The sequence below is a fragment of the Dendropsophus ebraccatus genome, chromosome 3 (genome assembly GCF_027789765.1).
Source record: "Dendropsophus ebraccatus isolate aDenEbr1 chromosome 3, aDenEbr1.pat, whole genome shotgun sequence".
Classification (NCBI taxonomy): domain Eukaryota; kingdom Metazoa; phylum Chordata; class Amphibia; order Anura; family Hylidae; genus Dendropsophus; species Dendropsophus ebraccatus.
The window spans coordinates 167,519,456-167,536,362 of NC_091456.1; the positions used below are offsets into that span (position 1 = coordinate 167,519,456).

General features: G+C 44.5%; 1 protein-coding gene across 1 annotated transcript; it reads left to right on the forward strand.

Moving 5' to 3' along the window:
- Window positions 1–673: 673 nt before the first annotated feature.
- On the forward strand, window positions 674–15,989 carry SKP2 (S-phase kinase associated protein 2). The gene is made up of 10 exons (XM_069963072.1): window positions 674–758; window positions 5,277–5,539; window positions 6,453–6,564; window positions 7,030–7,173; window positions 7,338–7,472; window positions 8,382–8,480; window positions 8,745–8,872; window positions 8,959–9,010; window positions 9,573–9,677; window positions 11,269–15,989. The coding sequence occupies exons 1-10, from the start codon at window positions 754–756 to the stop codon at window positions 11,477–11,479; spliced, it is 1,254 nt and encodes a 417-aa protein (XP_069819173.1). The 5' UTR covers window positions 674–753; the 3' UTR covers window positions 11,480–15,989.
- The last annotated feature ends 918 nt before the right edge of the window (window positions 15,990–16,907 follow it).

Consider the following 16,907-nt stretch of genomic DNA (forward strand, 5'->3'; position numbering starts at 1 on the left):
TTCCGCCCTGTAAAGCTAAAAATAGAAAGTCAATTTCCGCCCTGTAGTGACGTACGGGCGCTAGAGGCGTTACACTGCAGTATCTCACCTTCAGCTCTTATGTCTGCGCTAAACCGCCATTTTGTTGGTGTCTTATTGTATTCTTCTGGTTACCCATAGCAACCAATCACAGCTCAGCTTTTATTACTCCTGTTGCTCTTGCAAAGTGAAAGCTGAGCTGTGATTGGTTGCTGCACGCAACACAAAGAATCTTATTGGTGGGGTTCCACAGCCCTGTTGCTCTCTAGTTCTTGCGAAACTACAACTCCCAGCATGCCCTGACAGCTTTACTATATACTTTTGAAATAACACTGCAGTGATCCCCCAACTAGAAGCACGCAGAACTACAACTACCATCATGCCCTTATCTTACAGTGTTCAGCTATCACCTGGGCATGATGGGAGCAGTAGTTTTGTAACAACTAATGTGCTACAGGATGGTGATATGAGGTGTAAAGATCTTGATGTGATTGTGATGCCCATTGTGGGGAAGGACAGGGGTCACGTGATCCGTGTGCCGGGTCATGGTAATACTGCGCCTCATTCTATAGCAGCGAAGAGGCACGTGACCAATGAGGTGCCTTTACCATGAGTCAGAGCTAGAATGTCGCGCATGCGCGCTCTATCCGGATGACGTCAGCGCGCCGCTACGTGTAGATAGAGAAAGGGACGCGGGAAGTTTGTATAAGAAGCCGGACGGGCGCGCTGATCACGATGAGGTAAAAACTGAGGGGAAGGTGGCCGGGACGTAGTGCTGTAATATACAGGGCGGTGGCAGGCAGGACTACAACTCCCAGCGTGGGCAGATATGAAGTTTCATGTGGAAAACTTTCAGTCAGGGAGAGATGGCAGGACCTGGGGGAGAGCTGGATATAGGACAGAGATGGACAATCCTCGGCCCTTTGGGTGCCCAGTATGACGGGACTACAACTCCCAGCATGACCTGTTTGGTGGGGCATGCTGGGAGTTGTAGTTCTGCAGCTTGGGGATTGCTGCTCTAGTGGTAATCATGTGACTGTAATGCTGCGTTTACACGGAAAGATTATTGTTTGAATTTTCGCCATAACGATCGCATTTGAGCGATAATCGTTCCGTGTAAACGCAGCAAACGATCAAGCGACGAGCGAGAAATCGGTCATTTTGATCTTTCAACATGTTCTCAAATCGTCATTTGCTGTTTGCTAAAAATTCGCAGATCGCTTCGTGTAAACAAAGATTCACCCTATGTGTGAGATGGGGTGATTATCGTGCGAAAAATCGTTATATTCTACTTTAAACGATAATCGTTCTGTGTAATTGCAGGCAACGATCGAAAAATCGTTCGTATGTCGTTGATTGTTGATTTAGGGCCCTATTCCACCGGACGATTATTGTTAGCATAATCGTTAACGATTAACGATCTCAAACGACCGCTATTGCGAAAGACCTGAAAACGTTCACTCATTTCCATGGAACGATAATCGTTACTTATGATCGTAATTGCGATCGTTTCTTCCGTATTTCTTCGCTACTGCGTTCGTATCTATTGCGAACGACCGAACGATGTCTTATTCAATGCGAACGATTTGCGAACGTTTTGCGAACGAGCAACGATAAAAATAGGTCCAGGTCTTATAAAGCGATCAACGATTTCTCGTTCGGTCGTTAATCGTTACTGCATTTCAACCGAACGATTATCGTTTAGATTCGAACGATTTAACGATAATCTGAACGATAATCGTCCGGTGGAATAGGGCCCTTAGATCGGAACCTAAAATTATCGCTAATCGTTCGCTGTAATTCCACATTCGTTCGCTTAACTTCCGCATTTGTTCGCTAATCGTTCAGTGTATTTGCACATTGTTCATTGTTTTGCTGGTATCAGATGGAATAACGTTCACACTAATGACCATCGTTCTGTGTAGGGATGGTCCGAACAGAGTTCGGTTCGGGTTCGTACGAACCCGAACCTTCGGTAATGATTCCCGCTGTCTGCCTGCTCCGTGCAGCGGGCGGATCCAGCTGGAGGACCGCCTGAAAAATTGGATATAGCCATAGGCTGTATCCCATTTTTCCAGGCGGTCCTCCCGCTGTATCCGCTCGCTGCACGGAGCGGGCAGACAGCGGGAATCCGATGCCGAGCGTTTGGGTTCATCCGAACCTCGGCGGGTTCGGACCATCCCTAGTTCTGTGTAATATGGTGAACGATTTCAGGTTAAGGATAAACAATCTCGTTTGCGATTGTTTATCGTTAAAAATCGCTCCGTGTAATAGGACCCTTATTCTTTACGTATTTTCTAACAATTTTTCTAACGATTTATTCGTCTAAACGCTGATTGTCGAGAGATTATCGTTAACCTGAAATCGTTCACCATATTACACAGAACGATGGTCGTTAGTTACGATCGTTACTATGATCGTTTATTCCTTCTGATCTCAGGAAAACAATGAACAATGTGCAATTACACTGAGCGATTAGTGAACAAATGCGAAACTTGAGCGAACGAATGTGGAATTACAGCGAACGATTAACAATAATTTTAGGTTCAGATCTAAATCAACAACACACGAACGATTTTTCAATCGTTGCCTGCAATTACACAGAACAATTATCGTTCACATTCGAACAATATTAACGATTTTTCGCATGGTAACCGTATCCCTTCGTGACGCAGCCAGACTTGATTCTCATGGAGATACCTCACTGAGGGGAATATGGGGGGCCAGGCCCACCAACAGTGCACATGAAGAATCCGGCCCACATCATGGGAACCAGGGGGCATTTTGAAAAATGGGCCATGCCACCGGGATCTCCACGCCGCTGCCGACTAGGTAGTGAGAAAAAAAAATCGCTTTTTTTCTTTTGAATAACAGTAAGATGAAAAGTTAGACCACTACGAGAAGTGGCAAATATGATTATAGTGAACACCGAAAGATTTCTGAACGCTTATCGATGATTCTGAGCTCTGCTGAAAAGATCAACAAATTTGTGTCTGTTGTTTGATCGCTGCTGCGTCTACAAGATTGTCGTCTAAATTGGAACGATTTAATTTTATTAGCACAATAATCATCTGGTGTAAAAGGCCCTTAAAAGGGTACTCCAGCGGGGGGGGGGGGGGGGGGGGGGCACTTTTTTGCTGGGGAGGAGGTGGCTGAGGGAAAAGACGTCCACTCACCTCCCCGCTTCCAGCGGCGGGTCCCGCATCGCGGCGCTCCGGTTCCCGGCCGCTTCCTGGTGTCTGACGCGGGCCCGAGTCGATACGTCTCAGCCAGTCAGTGACAGAGGCGGGATCTGAGAGGACTTGAAATGGATCCCGCCTCCGTCACTGACTGGCTGAGCGGACTTGAGATGTCACGTCTCGGGCCCGCGTCAGACACCAGTGCCGCGATGCGGGACCCGCTGCTGGAATCGGGGAGGTAAGTGGATGTCTTTTCCCTCAGCCACCTCCTCCCCGGTCCCAGGAAAAAAGATCACCCTAAGATTATACCATTACCTATTGGGTGAATAGATGATCTCGAACTGATCCGTGGGATCAGAGAAGCAGAACTCGCTCCGTTTATTGTCTATTGGACTTCTGTGCACCCCCATCTTTGAGGATAGTAACCGTGGCGCCCCCTTTCTGAGTCCTAGCTGTCCATCACACAGGCGGGGGCCACAATGAGACAAAAGAGATGCTGTAGGGCACAGGAGACCCCCACTTCTGGACACTGGAACCCATGAAATAACAGTGAACAGTAATGGAAATAAAGACCTGTTTAGTGGTATGACTGTAAAGCATTTAAGGTGATACTTTTCACCTCAGTTTTCCTGTGCACCTCTAATTTGTGGACAGTGTCACTAAGGTGGGGCTTAGAAGAGGTTCATTGAATGCTAAGCCCCCCCCCCCCGCCCCCCTTACAGATACACTCCCAACAATAAATAAAAAAGCTGGGGTGACAATATCACTTTAAGATGTACAGTGCCTGTTCAGTCAACATTTTGGCGGTCTTCCCATCCCACCCTTAATGGCTTTCGGTGCATCACCAGAAATAATCGGGAAGCTAAAAACTGTCAGGCTGTTTTCCACAATTCCTATAGGGGGTGTTTCAGTCTTAGAGAGGTGCGGGGGGCTGGAGTGGCACCCCACCATTGGAGAGAACTAACAAAGTTGTCCTAGGGACATGTTAGAAGAGTGAAAGGGCAGAGGTGGTACACAATAGTTACACACAATGAGCCCCTTCATCTCTGCTCTACACAGCTATAATAGTCTATGGAACATGCCTGACGTCCTATAGACTTTTTACTGCTCATTATACTTTGCAGAGAGCAGAGGAAACACATTGTGCACTTCTGCCCCTTCATATTAAGGATGGCGAAGGGGAGGGGGGGGGACTCAGCACACAGATCCCCATCAGTACAAACACCTAATATGTCACAATAACACATAATACAATTGCCATGGGGGGATGGGTTTACCCTGTCACACACACTACTAGTCTATGTAATGTGTATAGGGCAGATTTTCTGGTTTTCTGTTTTTTCTGGTTGAAAAAAAACAGACTAAACACAGGAATTCCGGCCAGTACAGAGAGTCACGGCTTAATGTGTCCATTAGTCACATGACCTCCTCCTCTCTGTGAGCCCTCAGATGGCCTGGGATACACAGGACTTCCTGTTTTCTGACTGTTTCCTGTTTTTTGACAGACAACAGGAAGTGCTGTGTTTTCCATGATAACTTAAAAAAGAAATGAACGTGTATTGCAAACTTGCTTTATATCACATCTACTGTTGATTTAGATTTTGAAAGTTATATGGACAGGGACACTTTAAGTGGAGGTGCACAGCATCTCCACTTAACCCCTTTGGGGGGCAAGACTGATGTGGGGAAGTAATCATACTTGCCCTCCTGTGCTCTGGGCTTCTATCCTCACCAGACTGGCCCACATCACTTGATGTGCGTGGTCTGCTCCTGCAATGTCCAGCCAATTGGCAGTTGAGATGGGACACCGCTGCAGTCGCTGGTTGGCTGAGCAGCAGTTGCAGGAGCCAACCAGAACACAGCAAGCGATGTGTGCCAATCTGCTGAAGACAGAAGAGTGGAGCCCAGGAGGGCAAGTATAATTTTTAACCCCCTAATGAGCTAGGGGTGTGGAAATGCATTTCCACAGCCCTAAAGCTTGTTGATCGGCTGTGGTCTCGGGTCCGCTCATCTCTACGTATGAAATAGAATGTACTTGATATATGATGACCCAATATCATATATGTGTGGTTATTATAGGAAACATCTTCAGGAGATTCCGGCCTCGGTCATGAACACGACAACTAAGCTCAGCTCGTGGTCATGGGACGCAAAGAAAAGCTCCGATCTGCTTTGTGGAATGGGAGTGACCCCGATGGAGAGAGATCCGCCAGACACAGAAAACACCCCCCTAGACCAGATCCTACAGATGACGCCTCCTCAGAAGCGCCAGAAACAGAAGGAGAAAAATGATGGATTCTTCATTGCCAGGCGGGCCAGGACATCTAGGTTGTCTCAGCCAGGTATATACCTATATACTGTAATCTATTCATTAGGGCTGTAGTGAAGGCATTACGGTAGTCTATTGATCTGCAGCCAGGAACTCATCTTAGTGCCCAGGAACAAAGAGTTTTATAGACATCAGTAGAAATCAACCCAAGAAGTTAAAGGGGTATTCCCCTTAAAATTATATTTGCATTAATATGTTGCCCACCCATAGCTTTCCATCTTTCCAATATAAAGTTATTATGGATTCTGCACAGTTTTGCTGTTATCTAGGTACATTCACCCCCAGGAATTGCATAGAATCATCAGACCTCAGTCCAACCCAACACGCTCCCTGCTCCTGGCCCGCACCCTCCGAGACGGCATCACGTGTCCTCCTTCTCTTCAATGGGTCGGGTTAGCTCTTATAACCCAGCCAAACTGAAGTGAAGGAGGACTGCGGCGGTGGCTGCTGTTAGAGAGTGCAGCTGTCACTGTCTCCCTCTCTAACAGCAGCCACTCCAGGACGTGTAACCCCCCCCCCCAGCCCCAGAGCTCACCCCCTGACTGTCACCCCTGTCACTCGCACCGCTCACCCGCAGCACCCCTCATCTCCATCTTCACCATCGCACCACCCATGGCTCACTTTCCCCCCGTCAACCACGGTTCACTCGCTGTCACCCACTGCTCACTTACCGGTGACACCGTGGCTCACTGTCGCCCTCATCACCCGCGGTTGGGCTAAATCGCCCTCACTCCTGCCGCTCGCCCGCATTTTTTTTTTGCTCTTGGGGGGAATACCCCTTTAATGTCAGCAGCAAATTTCTGGAGATTATATATATATATATATATATATATATATATATATATATATATATATATATATATATTAGTTAATATTGTTGTTGCCACTTGTCCAGGTCATGTAACTATTTTTTCTTTACCCATCAGTGATATCCTGGGACTCGCTCCCCGATGAGCTGCTTTTGGGCATCTTTTCCTATCTACATTTAACCGACCTCCTGAGAGCGTCCCGAGTGTGCAAGCGATGGAACAGACTCTCGTAAGTCCAGAAAATATGAAGCCCCTTACATTGGCTCGCCCTCTTTGCACAACTTTTTACTGCAAGACCTGCTAGGGAACAAGAGGTTAAATGGATAGGTGTCCCCCCACTTACAAACAGAGTCCATGTCAGGAACTGTCCAGAGCAGGAGAGGTTTTCTATGGGGATTTGCTACTGCTCTGGACAGTTGCTGACATGGACAGAGGTGGCAGCAGAGAGCACTGTGTCAGACTGAAAACAATACACCACTTCCTGCAGGACATACAGCAGCTAATAAGTACTGGAGATTTTTAAATAGAAGCAAATTACAAATCTTTATAACTTTCTGATTTGAAGGGGAAAAAAAATCGCCGGAGTATGAATAGTAAGACGAGACCTGAGGGAAACATCTGTACAGAGTGAATACCTTGCATCATTGATACTATAGGCTGGAATTCTACATTAATAAAGTGATTTCCCTCTTAGGTGCGATGAATCACTATGGCACAGTGTGGATCTTACCGGCAAACATCTGGCAAATGGAGGTATAGGAAACGTGCTGTCTCTGGGTGTCGTCGTCCTGCGCTGTCCGAGGTCGTGTCTTGGAGAACCATTATTTAAACATGTCAGGTGAGGGGTGACTTCTGATCCTTGTAGTGGAGCGCTTTTAGGTTGTCAGATGCCATAGCTTGTCCTGCTTCATAGTAACTTATACTGGAAAGCTGGTTATCGCTCTCTGTGCAATGTTGGAAACATTATTTAAAGTGACATACCACATTATTTTCATTTGACAGACCCCTGCGCCTCCAGCATGCAGACCTCTCTAACTGTACAGTAAGCACGGACGCCCTGGAGAGCATCATCTCCCGTTGCCACAACCTGCACAACCTGAGTCTGGAAGGGCTGCAACTTTCTGACACCATTGTGTGGTAAGATATCTGCACCACTGCACTATTTTCCTTCAAGAATATAGGCCTCTAGACTAATGAGCCATACCCAAAGGTTGGTTCTCATTTTGCGCTATAGATCTTGTGTAGGGTGTAGCTTATCTTCTAGTGATCGTACAAAGGGTTGACTGTGCCCCAGAAGGCTTCACCCTGCTACACTTTACAGGCATGGATGGAGACTAGAGATGAGCGAATCTCATTGGAATACCGGTGGCTGAATAAGTTGGATGCAGCCCTAAGGGTGCCTGGAAAACTTGGATGCATCCATGTTTTCCTTGACTCCCTAGGGCTGCATCCAACTTAAGCAGCCACCATAATTCAAATGCTGCACACTCTTTGGTTCGCTCATCTCTAATAGAGACATGTCTTCTGAAGTCTGAAGGACCTGTCAGTAAACTCAATATAGGTAGCTTCTCACTGCTCTGGCCCTTTAAAGGCATTTTCGAGGCTTAGAAAAACATGGCCACTTCCTTCCAGAAACAGCACCTCTCCTGTCCTTAGGTCGGGTACAGGAGTTGTATTACCACACACAATCTGAGGAAATGGGTGGTGCCGTTTTAGATCGAAAGTAGCTGCTGTTTTTATAATCCTGGATCACCCCTTTAAGTAATACTTTGATGTTCCAGTCTTTTCTTCAGCTAAACATCTGTTCCATTTATCTAAATGGGGTTGTTTGTGCAGCATATTTGTCAGATAAGTGTGTAATGAGCGGTCTATGAACAAGACAATCATGTAGGAACCCGAGAGGACAGATAATGATGTTGAAGACCATGTAAAGATATTGTTTTGTACCCTTGCGCCAACACTCATTGTAAACTATATACATCCATAAGAGCAGGACTGTGTCACACAAATAACAAAGTATTGATGGCTTTCCCTAATTCATTCCAGTGCCATTGCTCAGAACCCAGATCTAAAACGTTTAAACCTTTGTGGCTGCTCCGGCTTTACTCCAGAATCCCTCACCCAGATGCTAAAAAGCTGCACCAGGTAGGTCTATTCCCATCTCCTCTAATATTGTTATACTTGTTAAAGTCATCCAAAAAAATATTTTTAGAAATACCTTCATTTAGCGAACTTGTCTTCTCCTCCTGATATTCTGCTTTTTCCTCCTATTGTTGACAGCTTGTTATCTAGATTGCTAACCACCACTCTGCTCTAAAAGCAGTGTACTGGGGTGTGTGTATCTATAGATAGGTAGATATAGTATGTATAACACGCACCAGTAACATGCTTCTCTGTTGTGTCTTTCAGCCTGGAGGAGTTGAACCTGTCATGGTGTGATTTCACAGCGGACCACGTGAAGAGCGCAGTGGACAACTTCCCTACGGGTTTAACACAGTTGAATTTTAGTGGATACCGACAGAACCTGGAGATAGCTGGTATATATCTATCTATATCTTTATTGTCTTACGCTGTGTACAAGGTGCTTGTTACCGTGTTGTTTCACCACTTACTTGTCCTACAGATGTGGAGATGCTACTGCAGAGGTGTCCTGATCTCATCAACCTAGATTTAAGGTGAGGAATCGTTCTTGTTAGGGCATCTACCAATCATGTACAATTATAAATTACATTGGAACAAGTCACTAGAAGGATATATAAAGAACCCAACCTATGGCCGCCCCATCACCAGAATGGGGATACCCTCTGCTTCATACAGGAATAGAGGGAACGGTGAGGTGGTGGCCCAGGTTCACAGCTCTCTCCATTCATGTCCGCATGTTCAGTGTTTATATGACTACCACAGATGTGAATGGGAAGAGGCGGATGCCAAACTGCAGTTCCTTGCACAATGAATGGAATCATGCTACACTCCTGTGCCCCCTTTATTTTCACGCCACCTTTCGTAGCGATTGTCACCACTTTATAGGGGGGAATAACCCTTTCATGGGAACACTTGTCGCTATCGTAGTGTCCATGTTTGCAGTATCTCCATGTACAGATGATTAGCTGATTAGTTTACAGTATTGAGAGATTATTAATAGTGTTAAGATTATTCATTCATGTATTGCTGCTCCATACAAAAGACTGCAGTGAATGACGTCCTATACAATATCTGATGAATGTTTCCTGTCCACAGTGATAGCGTGCTGCTCACCGCTGACTGCTTCCCGGCTTTTCATCAGCTCCGGCTCCAACACCTCGGGCTCAGCCGCTGCTATCAGATCACTCCGGCCACTTTACTGTAAGAACCGCTCTGCTATTCCCAGTCTCCCCACACTGACCCTGACTAATATTACAACACCATCCCTCTCCTTGGCCTGAAAATAACAGTAGTATACTATGGGCATAATCTCTCCCAGGCTGGATTATCATAGATGGTTACTATATACTCTGTCCCAGGCTGGATTATCATAGATGGTTACTATATACTCTGCTCCAGGCTAGGTTATAATAGATGGTTACTATATACTCTGTCCCAGGCTGGATTATCATAGATGGTTACTATATACTCTGTCCCAGGCTGGGTTATAATAGATGGTTACTATATACTCTGTCCCAGGCTGGATTATCATAGATGGTTACTATATACTCTGTCCCAGGCTGGATTATCATAGATGGTTACTATATACTCTGTCCCAGGCTGGATTATCATAGACAGTAACTATATACTCTGTCCCAGGCTGGATTAACATAGATGGTTACTATATACTCTGTCCCAGGCTGGATTATCATAGACGGTTACTATATACTCTGTCCCAGGCTGGATTATCATAGATGGTTACTATATACTCTGTCCCAGGCTGGATTATCATAGATGGTTACTATATACTCTGTCCCAGGCTGGGTTATAATAGATGGTTACTATATATTCTGCTCCAGGCTGGATTATCATAGATGGTTACTATATACTCTGCTCCAGACTGAATTATCATTAGAGAAGAGCGAATCTCGAGCATGCTCTAGTTCATCCGAACCCAATCATTCAGCATTTGATTAGCGGTGGCTGCTAGAGTTGGATAAAGCCCTAAGGCTATGTGGAAATCATGGATATAGTCATTGGCTGTATCCATGTTTCCAGACAACCTTAGAGCTTTATCCAACTTCAGCAGCCCCAGCTAATCAAATGCTGAATGATTGAGTTCGGATGGACTCTAACCCGAACCCGGTTCGCTCATCTCTAATTATTATAGATGGTTACTATATACTCTGCTCCAGGCTGGGTTATAATAGATGGTTACTATATACTCTGTCCCAGTCTGGATTATCATAGATGGTTACTTTATACTCTGGCACTAGTTGGTAGAACCTTCACATTCTTTACTTATTTATGTGGCATTAATACTGTTTAGATATATTGGCATGTGTGTTCATATATAGGTGATGACCAAGATGGCACCTGCAACTGTTGGCGTCATCACATCTGCAGCATCATCTTGGTGCCAAACATATTAAGGGTTTGCATCAAGTTTGCCCCCCTCCACCCCCTGGGGCATGGTCAGAATGTGATGGCAACATACCTTGTTGATTTTACCGTCCGCACTAGCTGTGTTTAGGTCATTGAAATTGATTGGATGCATGGATAAGTTGCCTTAACGCTTTGCCTATGCATTCATGCCACAAACTCTGGTACGTCTGTAAAATGTTGATTATGCAAAATTACTGCATGTGGCTAGAGCTGCTGTTTAATAACACTTTTAGTAAATTTGCTATAGAGTATATCTTCACACCACAGATCTATAAAACTAGGCCGAGTCTGATCACTGGTGTTACATGCTGCACAAGCTGCGGCCACTGAACTGTAGTGAGATTCATTCTTTCTTTCTCCTTTTCAGTGACCTCGGAAAACTACTTCACCTGAAGACCCTGAGTGTGTTTGGTATTGTGACTGACAACGCCTTACAGGTGCTAAAGGAGTCGTTCCCACATATAAAGATCAATGGCTCCTTGTTCAGCACCATCGCCCGGCCGACCACAGGCAGCAAGAAGAATCGTGACATATGGGGCATCAAGTGCAAGTTGTCGCTGAATCGCACAGACTTATAGAGAGCAGGGACACCTGCTGCGCCAGAAATCCACTAACTTGAAACCTTCCGTGACCACAAGGACCTATATGAATTAGCTGCGATGTAGTATTTCTTATCCAGCCGTCAATGGTAGTTTTTATGATGGAGATCACATGGTTAGACATATCACTTATACTGATAAGTATCCCTGTGTGACCAGCACAATTGTTTTTAAATTACCTCAGTAAGGTTGAATTAGCACAGTGCACTATATCCATACATCCAAAAGTATATGGAATACATGTATAATCTGTATACTTTTTATGTATAGATTGATATATTACATACAGAGGCTCCCAGTAACTAACACTGTATGCCAACACTGGTCGTTTTTAACCAGTGGCACTCCCTACAAAACTGCAACTCCCAGCATGATGACAGAGGATGGTGCTGAGAGTTTCTGTTTTGCAAGAGTTGGGAAACTCCGACCTATACACTGGCATCCAGCCAGCGTGTATTTTAGGAAATTCTTTTCAGCTGCAACATGAAAGCAGTCTAGGAGACCAGATTGTATCTACAATGAACGTTTAAGCATCACCTTGAGATGCCCTCCGCAGGCTGGGTTTTATGGGAGGGGAATGCTGGGATGTAGTTTTAAATGAGTTTTTGGACCATACTATTTTAAAGCAGTAGTAGGGGAATCTTGATGGTGCTCGGCCTCCACTTTGGGGTCAGTGTGGATTTTACCTGCTGATTGGATCTTATAAATCTCTGCAGCCTGCATTGTATGTACAAGTGGTAAATCTGCGATGTCTAGAACCCACCCTGAAGATGGCTATACATATATGAGAACTGCTCATTCTTCCTGACTCTGAACACTAGGATCTGCCTCAGTGAGGAGGGAATAAGTCACTGCCAGACACTGTATCCAGCCAGCTACTGTATCACAATATACCTGATCTCCTGCCATTTGCTGCCATACTTTTAGTTATAGGGTGACTTCTATTTTACGTTGCCTGAAGTCGGTTTTTTAGATAAATGTTCACATAGGCTCGGCCCATGTATATCACTTCCAGAGGTTACACCAGGCGATAGGTGCTGTATATCTGGTTACTGTAACCCTGTAAGTGACAAACTGCGAGAGGCAATGAAGCTGCTTTTTACTCTTGTGTCTATAGGTCTGTCTGTATATGTTGATATGAAGGCTTTTTTGTAAGGGGAAGATTAGTTCACGTTTGTGCCACAAAGAGTCCGACATCTGAAGGTTTTGCAGCACTTCCGCTATGATCCACTCCTGTCACACTTTATCCACTAGTGAGGTAGCTTCCCCCCTCCCCCATGGACCTAGCCTTTCCTCAAAAGAGCATTTACTTATAACTTCTCAGCAGTTTCATAGTTTTAACTAGTTCTTGAAAAAAAAAAAAAAAAAAAAAAAAAAAAAGTGTGACCACCATTGCACCTGTGGGCTAGATTCACACATGGTATTTCCATCAGTCTTTTTTCAAACCAAACCAGGCGTGAGTTGAAAACACAAAGTGTGAAAATCTTTCCACTGTAATTTTGCCTTGTCAGTTCCACTCCTGATTTTAGTTGAAAAAAAAGACTGACTAAAATTCTATGTGTGAATATGGCCTTAAATAGTACGTGTCATAATGGCGGGCAGTGCGGATCTAGTTTCTCTGGATATGTCCCACGCTGACCGAGTCCTGCACTCTGTTTAATAGGGCTCATACACAGAACTCGGCTGGCGTAGGACTTATCAAAGGCTACTTGATCAGCTGGCATCAGTGGACCGTTCTTCATTGTGGCATGTGCTCACACTTTTAAAGAATATCTATCATCTTGTCCCATACCTAAGCCGATACAGTCTGTGAGTCTTTTAGTAGCGGCCATATTTGTTGCCTAAATTTTTTAGCAACAGAGCTAGCAAAGGTTTATACTGGACAGAGCAGAGGTCAGTACTTGTATTTCTCACCAGAGATGAGCGCAACTTGAGCATGCTAGAGTCTGATTGTTTGGCATTTAAATAGCTGTGGCCGACAAACTTTGATGCAGCCCTAAGGAGTCTTGGAAAACGATGTAGATCATAGGCTGTATATGTTTTCCATGACTTTCAAGGGCTGCGTCAAACTTCTTGTTCAAATACTGAACAACGGACTTGAGCATGCTTGACTTGACAATCATCTTTCTCACCCTTTTTATACTTAAGCTTCAGAAAAATGACACTGGGTGTATTTTGGGGAAGGTAACAGATTTGAATTTCACAGAAAGGGATAGCCAAAAAGAAGTCTTAAAGGGAATGTGTCATCAGAAAATAACTTATTGTTTAAATAATGTTAAGCATATTTTTTTTACAAAGTTTTGGTGCAATTTTTTTCTAATTTTCCACTTTTTTCAATCTATATTTTAAAAACTGGACCTTTTACAGTTTTCATTCTCATTAGAGATGAGTGAATTTACAGTAGGAACTAAGCATTGTGCATTCTGCTCATCAGGCTGTGGGCTTTGAAGCCTGCTTCTCTTTTCCCAGTTCCTATAGTAAATTTGCTAATTTGTAAGGCCTAATTCACACGTCCCGTAATCTACAGATCTGTATTTGCGTTAGTGCACATTGTTGTCTATTGGGCTGTTCACATGATCAGTAGATGCAAACCAATTCTGGAGAAAAAAAAAAAGACATGTCCTAGTGTGGACCTAAATTTTTCATGGATCCTCCCATAGAAATCAATGGGATTTGCTATTTTTACGAATTGTAACCTGTTTGGCATCTTGGGGAGCATTTACAGAAATACGGTTGCTACATATGTCCAATCCGTAATTTTTAGTGGATTGCCGGAGGAATATATGAAAATACTGAATGTGTGCATAAGGCCTAATTCTCATCACTGGGGCTAAAACGTCCTGTTCTATTTGTAGTGATAAGAGAACATGTGACACCAGTAGTTAGAAGAATGAACTTTTCAAAGGTCACAGCAAGCGCAACGATGTTTTACATTCATATCGAGGGGACAGTCTGTCTATTGCCATCTATGTCCATGAGTCTTGCTGTAAAGCAGCTCACTAAATGCGGTTAGGAACAGCCCAGGCAATATGGCAGCAGTTATAACAATCAACAAAAAGTGAAATAAAAAAAATCTGAAAATAAAAACAGATTAGAATAAAAGAACACATTTTAGTATCTGACTCTAATCAGTAAAAGAAAGCTTAGGTGACACATTCCCATTAAAGGGATTATTCAGTCTGTAAAGTTGATGATCAGTATAGGCCATCAATATTGCAGTTGCCACCCCCAGCCAATCCAGTTTAAGAGAGGCCTTGGTGCCCCTGTGAGTGTGACACTCTTGCCTGAGCTTGTCCCTACTATCCCTATACAGTAAGTGGCAGCAGTGTCAGACCCCTAATACTAGGCCATCTATTCTTACTTTTTTGGTACTGCCACACCTTGCGGTTAAGCAGGTCGCTTACAGATGTAATAAATTTAATGTTTCCATAATGGCTTAGTAACCAGCTACCTCCTGTTATTTTGGCGGACAAGAAGAGCCCTTTCTTCTGTGTACAGATGGAGCAGCTCAGTGCATTGTAATAACTTACATTTCTATGAACAGGACACATTTCACCAAATCTGCTGTTATAAGTTTCCTGATTTGGTGCTGCAGTCACTGTCAAAGCACTGACACGAATGAACGCCTTCCACTGCCCAGGTCTGGTATTGCAACTTGGCTCTGTTGAACTGAATGGGAATAAGTTTCCAATGCTAGTGCCTTTTAGTGTATTGAAGTTTGGTTATTGTGGATGTATAGGGTTAAATTGTGTAGAACTGGGGGTGTTACAGCTGTTATTTGGACCCTAAAATACCAGTTTTAATGCTGTGTGTAATGTGCCTTAGTGGGGGTTGTGAAGACGTGTATATATTTATAGAAGGATTTATATGCCAGTAGTACATCTAATGTGAACGCTAGCCATAGACCATCTCTCAATCTGATTCCTTTGTGTGAGTGCAGAAACAGCAGTGGGGCCGGACAACTCCCATCATCCAATAGCAAGAACAGTGATGGGAATCCTTCGGCCCTCCAGCTGTTGCAAAACTACAATTCCCATCATGCCTGGACAGCCGAAGCTAAAGCAAAAAAAAAAACCTAAAAGATATGTGAATGCCCCTAAGGCAGAGACCGGGAACGTCTTATCTCCAGTTGTTGCAAAACTACAACTCCCACCATGGCTTGCTTTGGCTGTCCAGGCATGATGTGAATGGTAGTTTTGCAACAGCTGGAGAGCTGAAAGTTCCCCATCCCTAATCTAAGGCCACTGCTCCAGCAGGCTGTCAGCATGCTTGCGAGTTGTAGTTTTGAAAGCCGTAGGATGGGGAAATGCCAAGAAAGATGAATCCATTTCTTTGGTGTTCATGTAGCTCTGGTCACTATGGCTGCCTCCTGTCCTCATGTATATCTGCACACATTGCTGGCAGCCCCCATAGATGATAACCAGAGCCACAATGAATTTTAATGTGCCTTTTAACTATGGTCTTTATTATATATATTTTTCCCACCTTTTGTCTGCTGTGTTTTTTTCCCTCATTAGATAAAATATGTGAACCCAGCATCCTGCCGTACAGGACCATAACATGGGCAAAATCGGCTGAACTGGTAAACGAGATAAAGTGTATTCTATTATGCAGCTGTTGGCCAAGGAGTTATCCAGGAATAGAAAACCACCACCACCCGTCCTAAGGTTGTATGTAGTATTAAAAACACACCACTAGTGAATTTGGGCTCCAAATAGAGATGAGCGAATCGGTTTTGAGTCGATCCGAACCCAAATGATCGGCATTTGATTAGCTGGGGCTGCTAAAGTTGGATAAAGCTCTAAGGTTGTCTGGAAAACATGGATACAGCCAACGAGTATATCCATGTTTTCCACATAGCCTTAGGGCTTTATCCAAGTTCAGCAGCCACCGCTAAATCAAATGCCGAAAGTTCGGGTTCGGATGGACTCCAGCATGCTCCAGGTTCGCTCATCTCTAGCTCCAAACCCAACCCTAGGACAAGATTGGTGCGGTTTCTGAAACTAAGCAGCTAGTTTTTCTAGTCCTGGAAAACACCTTTAACTATCATGGTTACTCAGACCTAGGGACAGAACACTAGTAGGTAGTGTTGAGCGGACCAGTCACAATGTCCGGGTTCAGGAACATTATCTTGGCTGATCGTTTCTTTAGGCCCAGACCTAAAATTATCAGCTGCTGATCATGCACCGCTATGTGCAATAGCGATGAGCGGTCAACGGCTGACAATTGCCCAAACAGTTAATACACTTAATGCGCTCTGTATGCTTCCTGATCCCACACACTGCAGCCAACCACTGGCTGTGGCGGTTCCAGACAGTTATTGGCAGAGTGGCCTGTCGGCTCAGACAGACAGCTCTCAAGCTGCAGCATGTGGGACCAGGAAGCAGGAGAACACCGGGAGCATGGA

Bases quoted from the DNA above. Each gene is read 5' to 3' on its own strand.
- SKP2 (XM_069963072.1), top strand. The intron at 7,174-7,337 runs GTGAGGGGTGAC...TTCATTTGACAG, and splicing joins CCATTATTTAAACATGTCAG to ACCCCTGCGCCTCCAGCATG. The intron at 9,011-9,572 runs GTGAGGAATCGT...TCCTGTCCACAG, and splicing joins CTCATCAACCTAGATTTAAG to TGATAGCGTGCTGCTCACCG.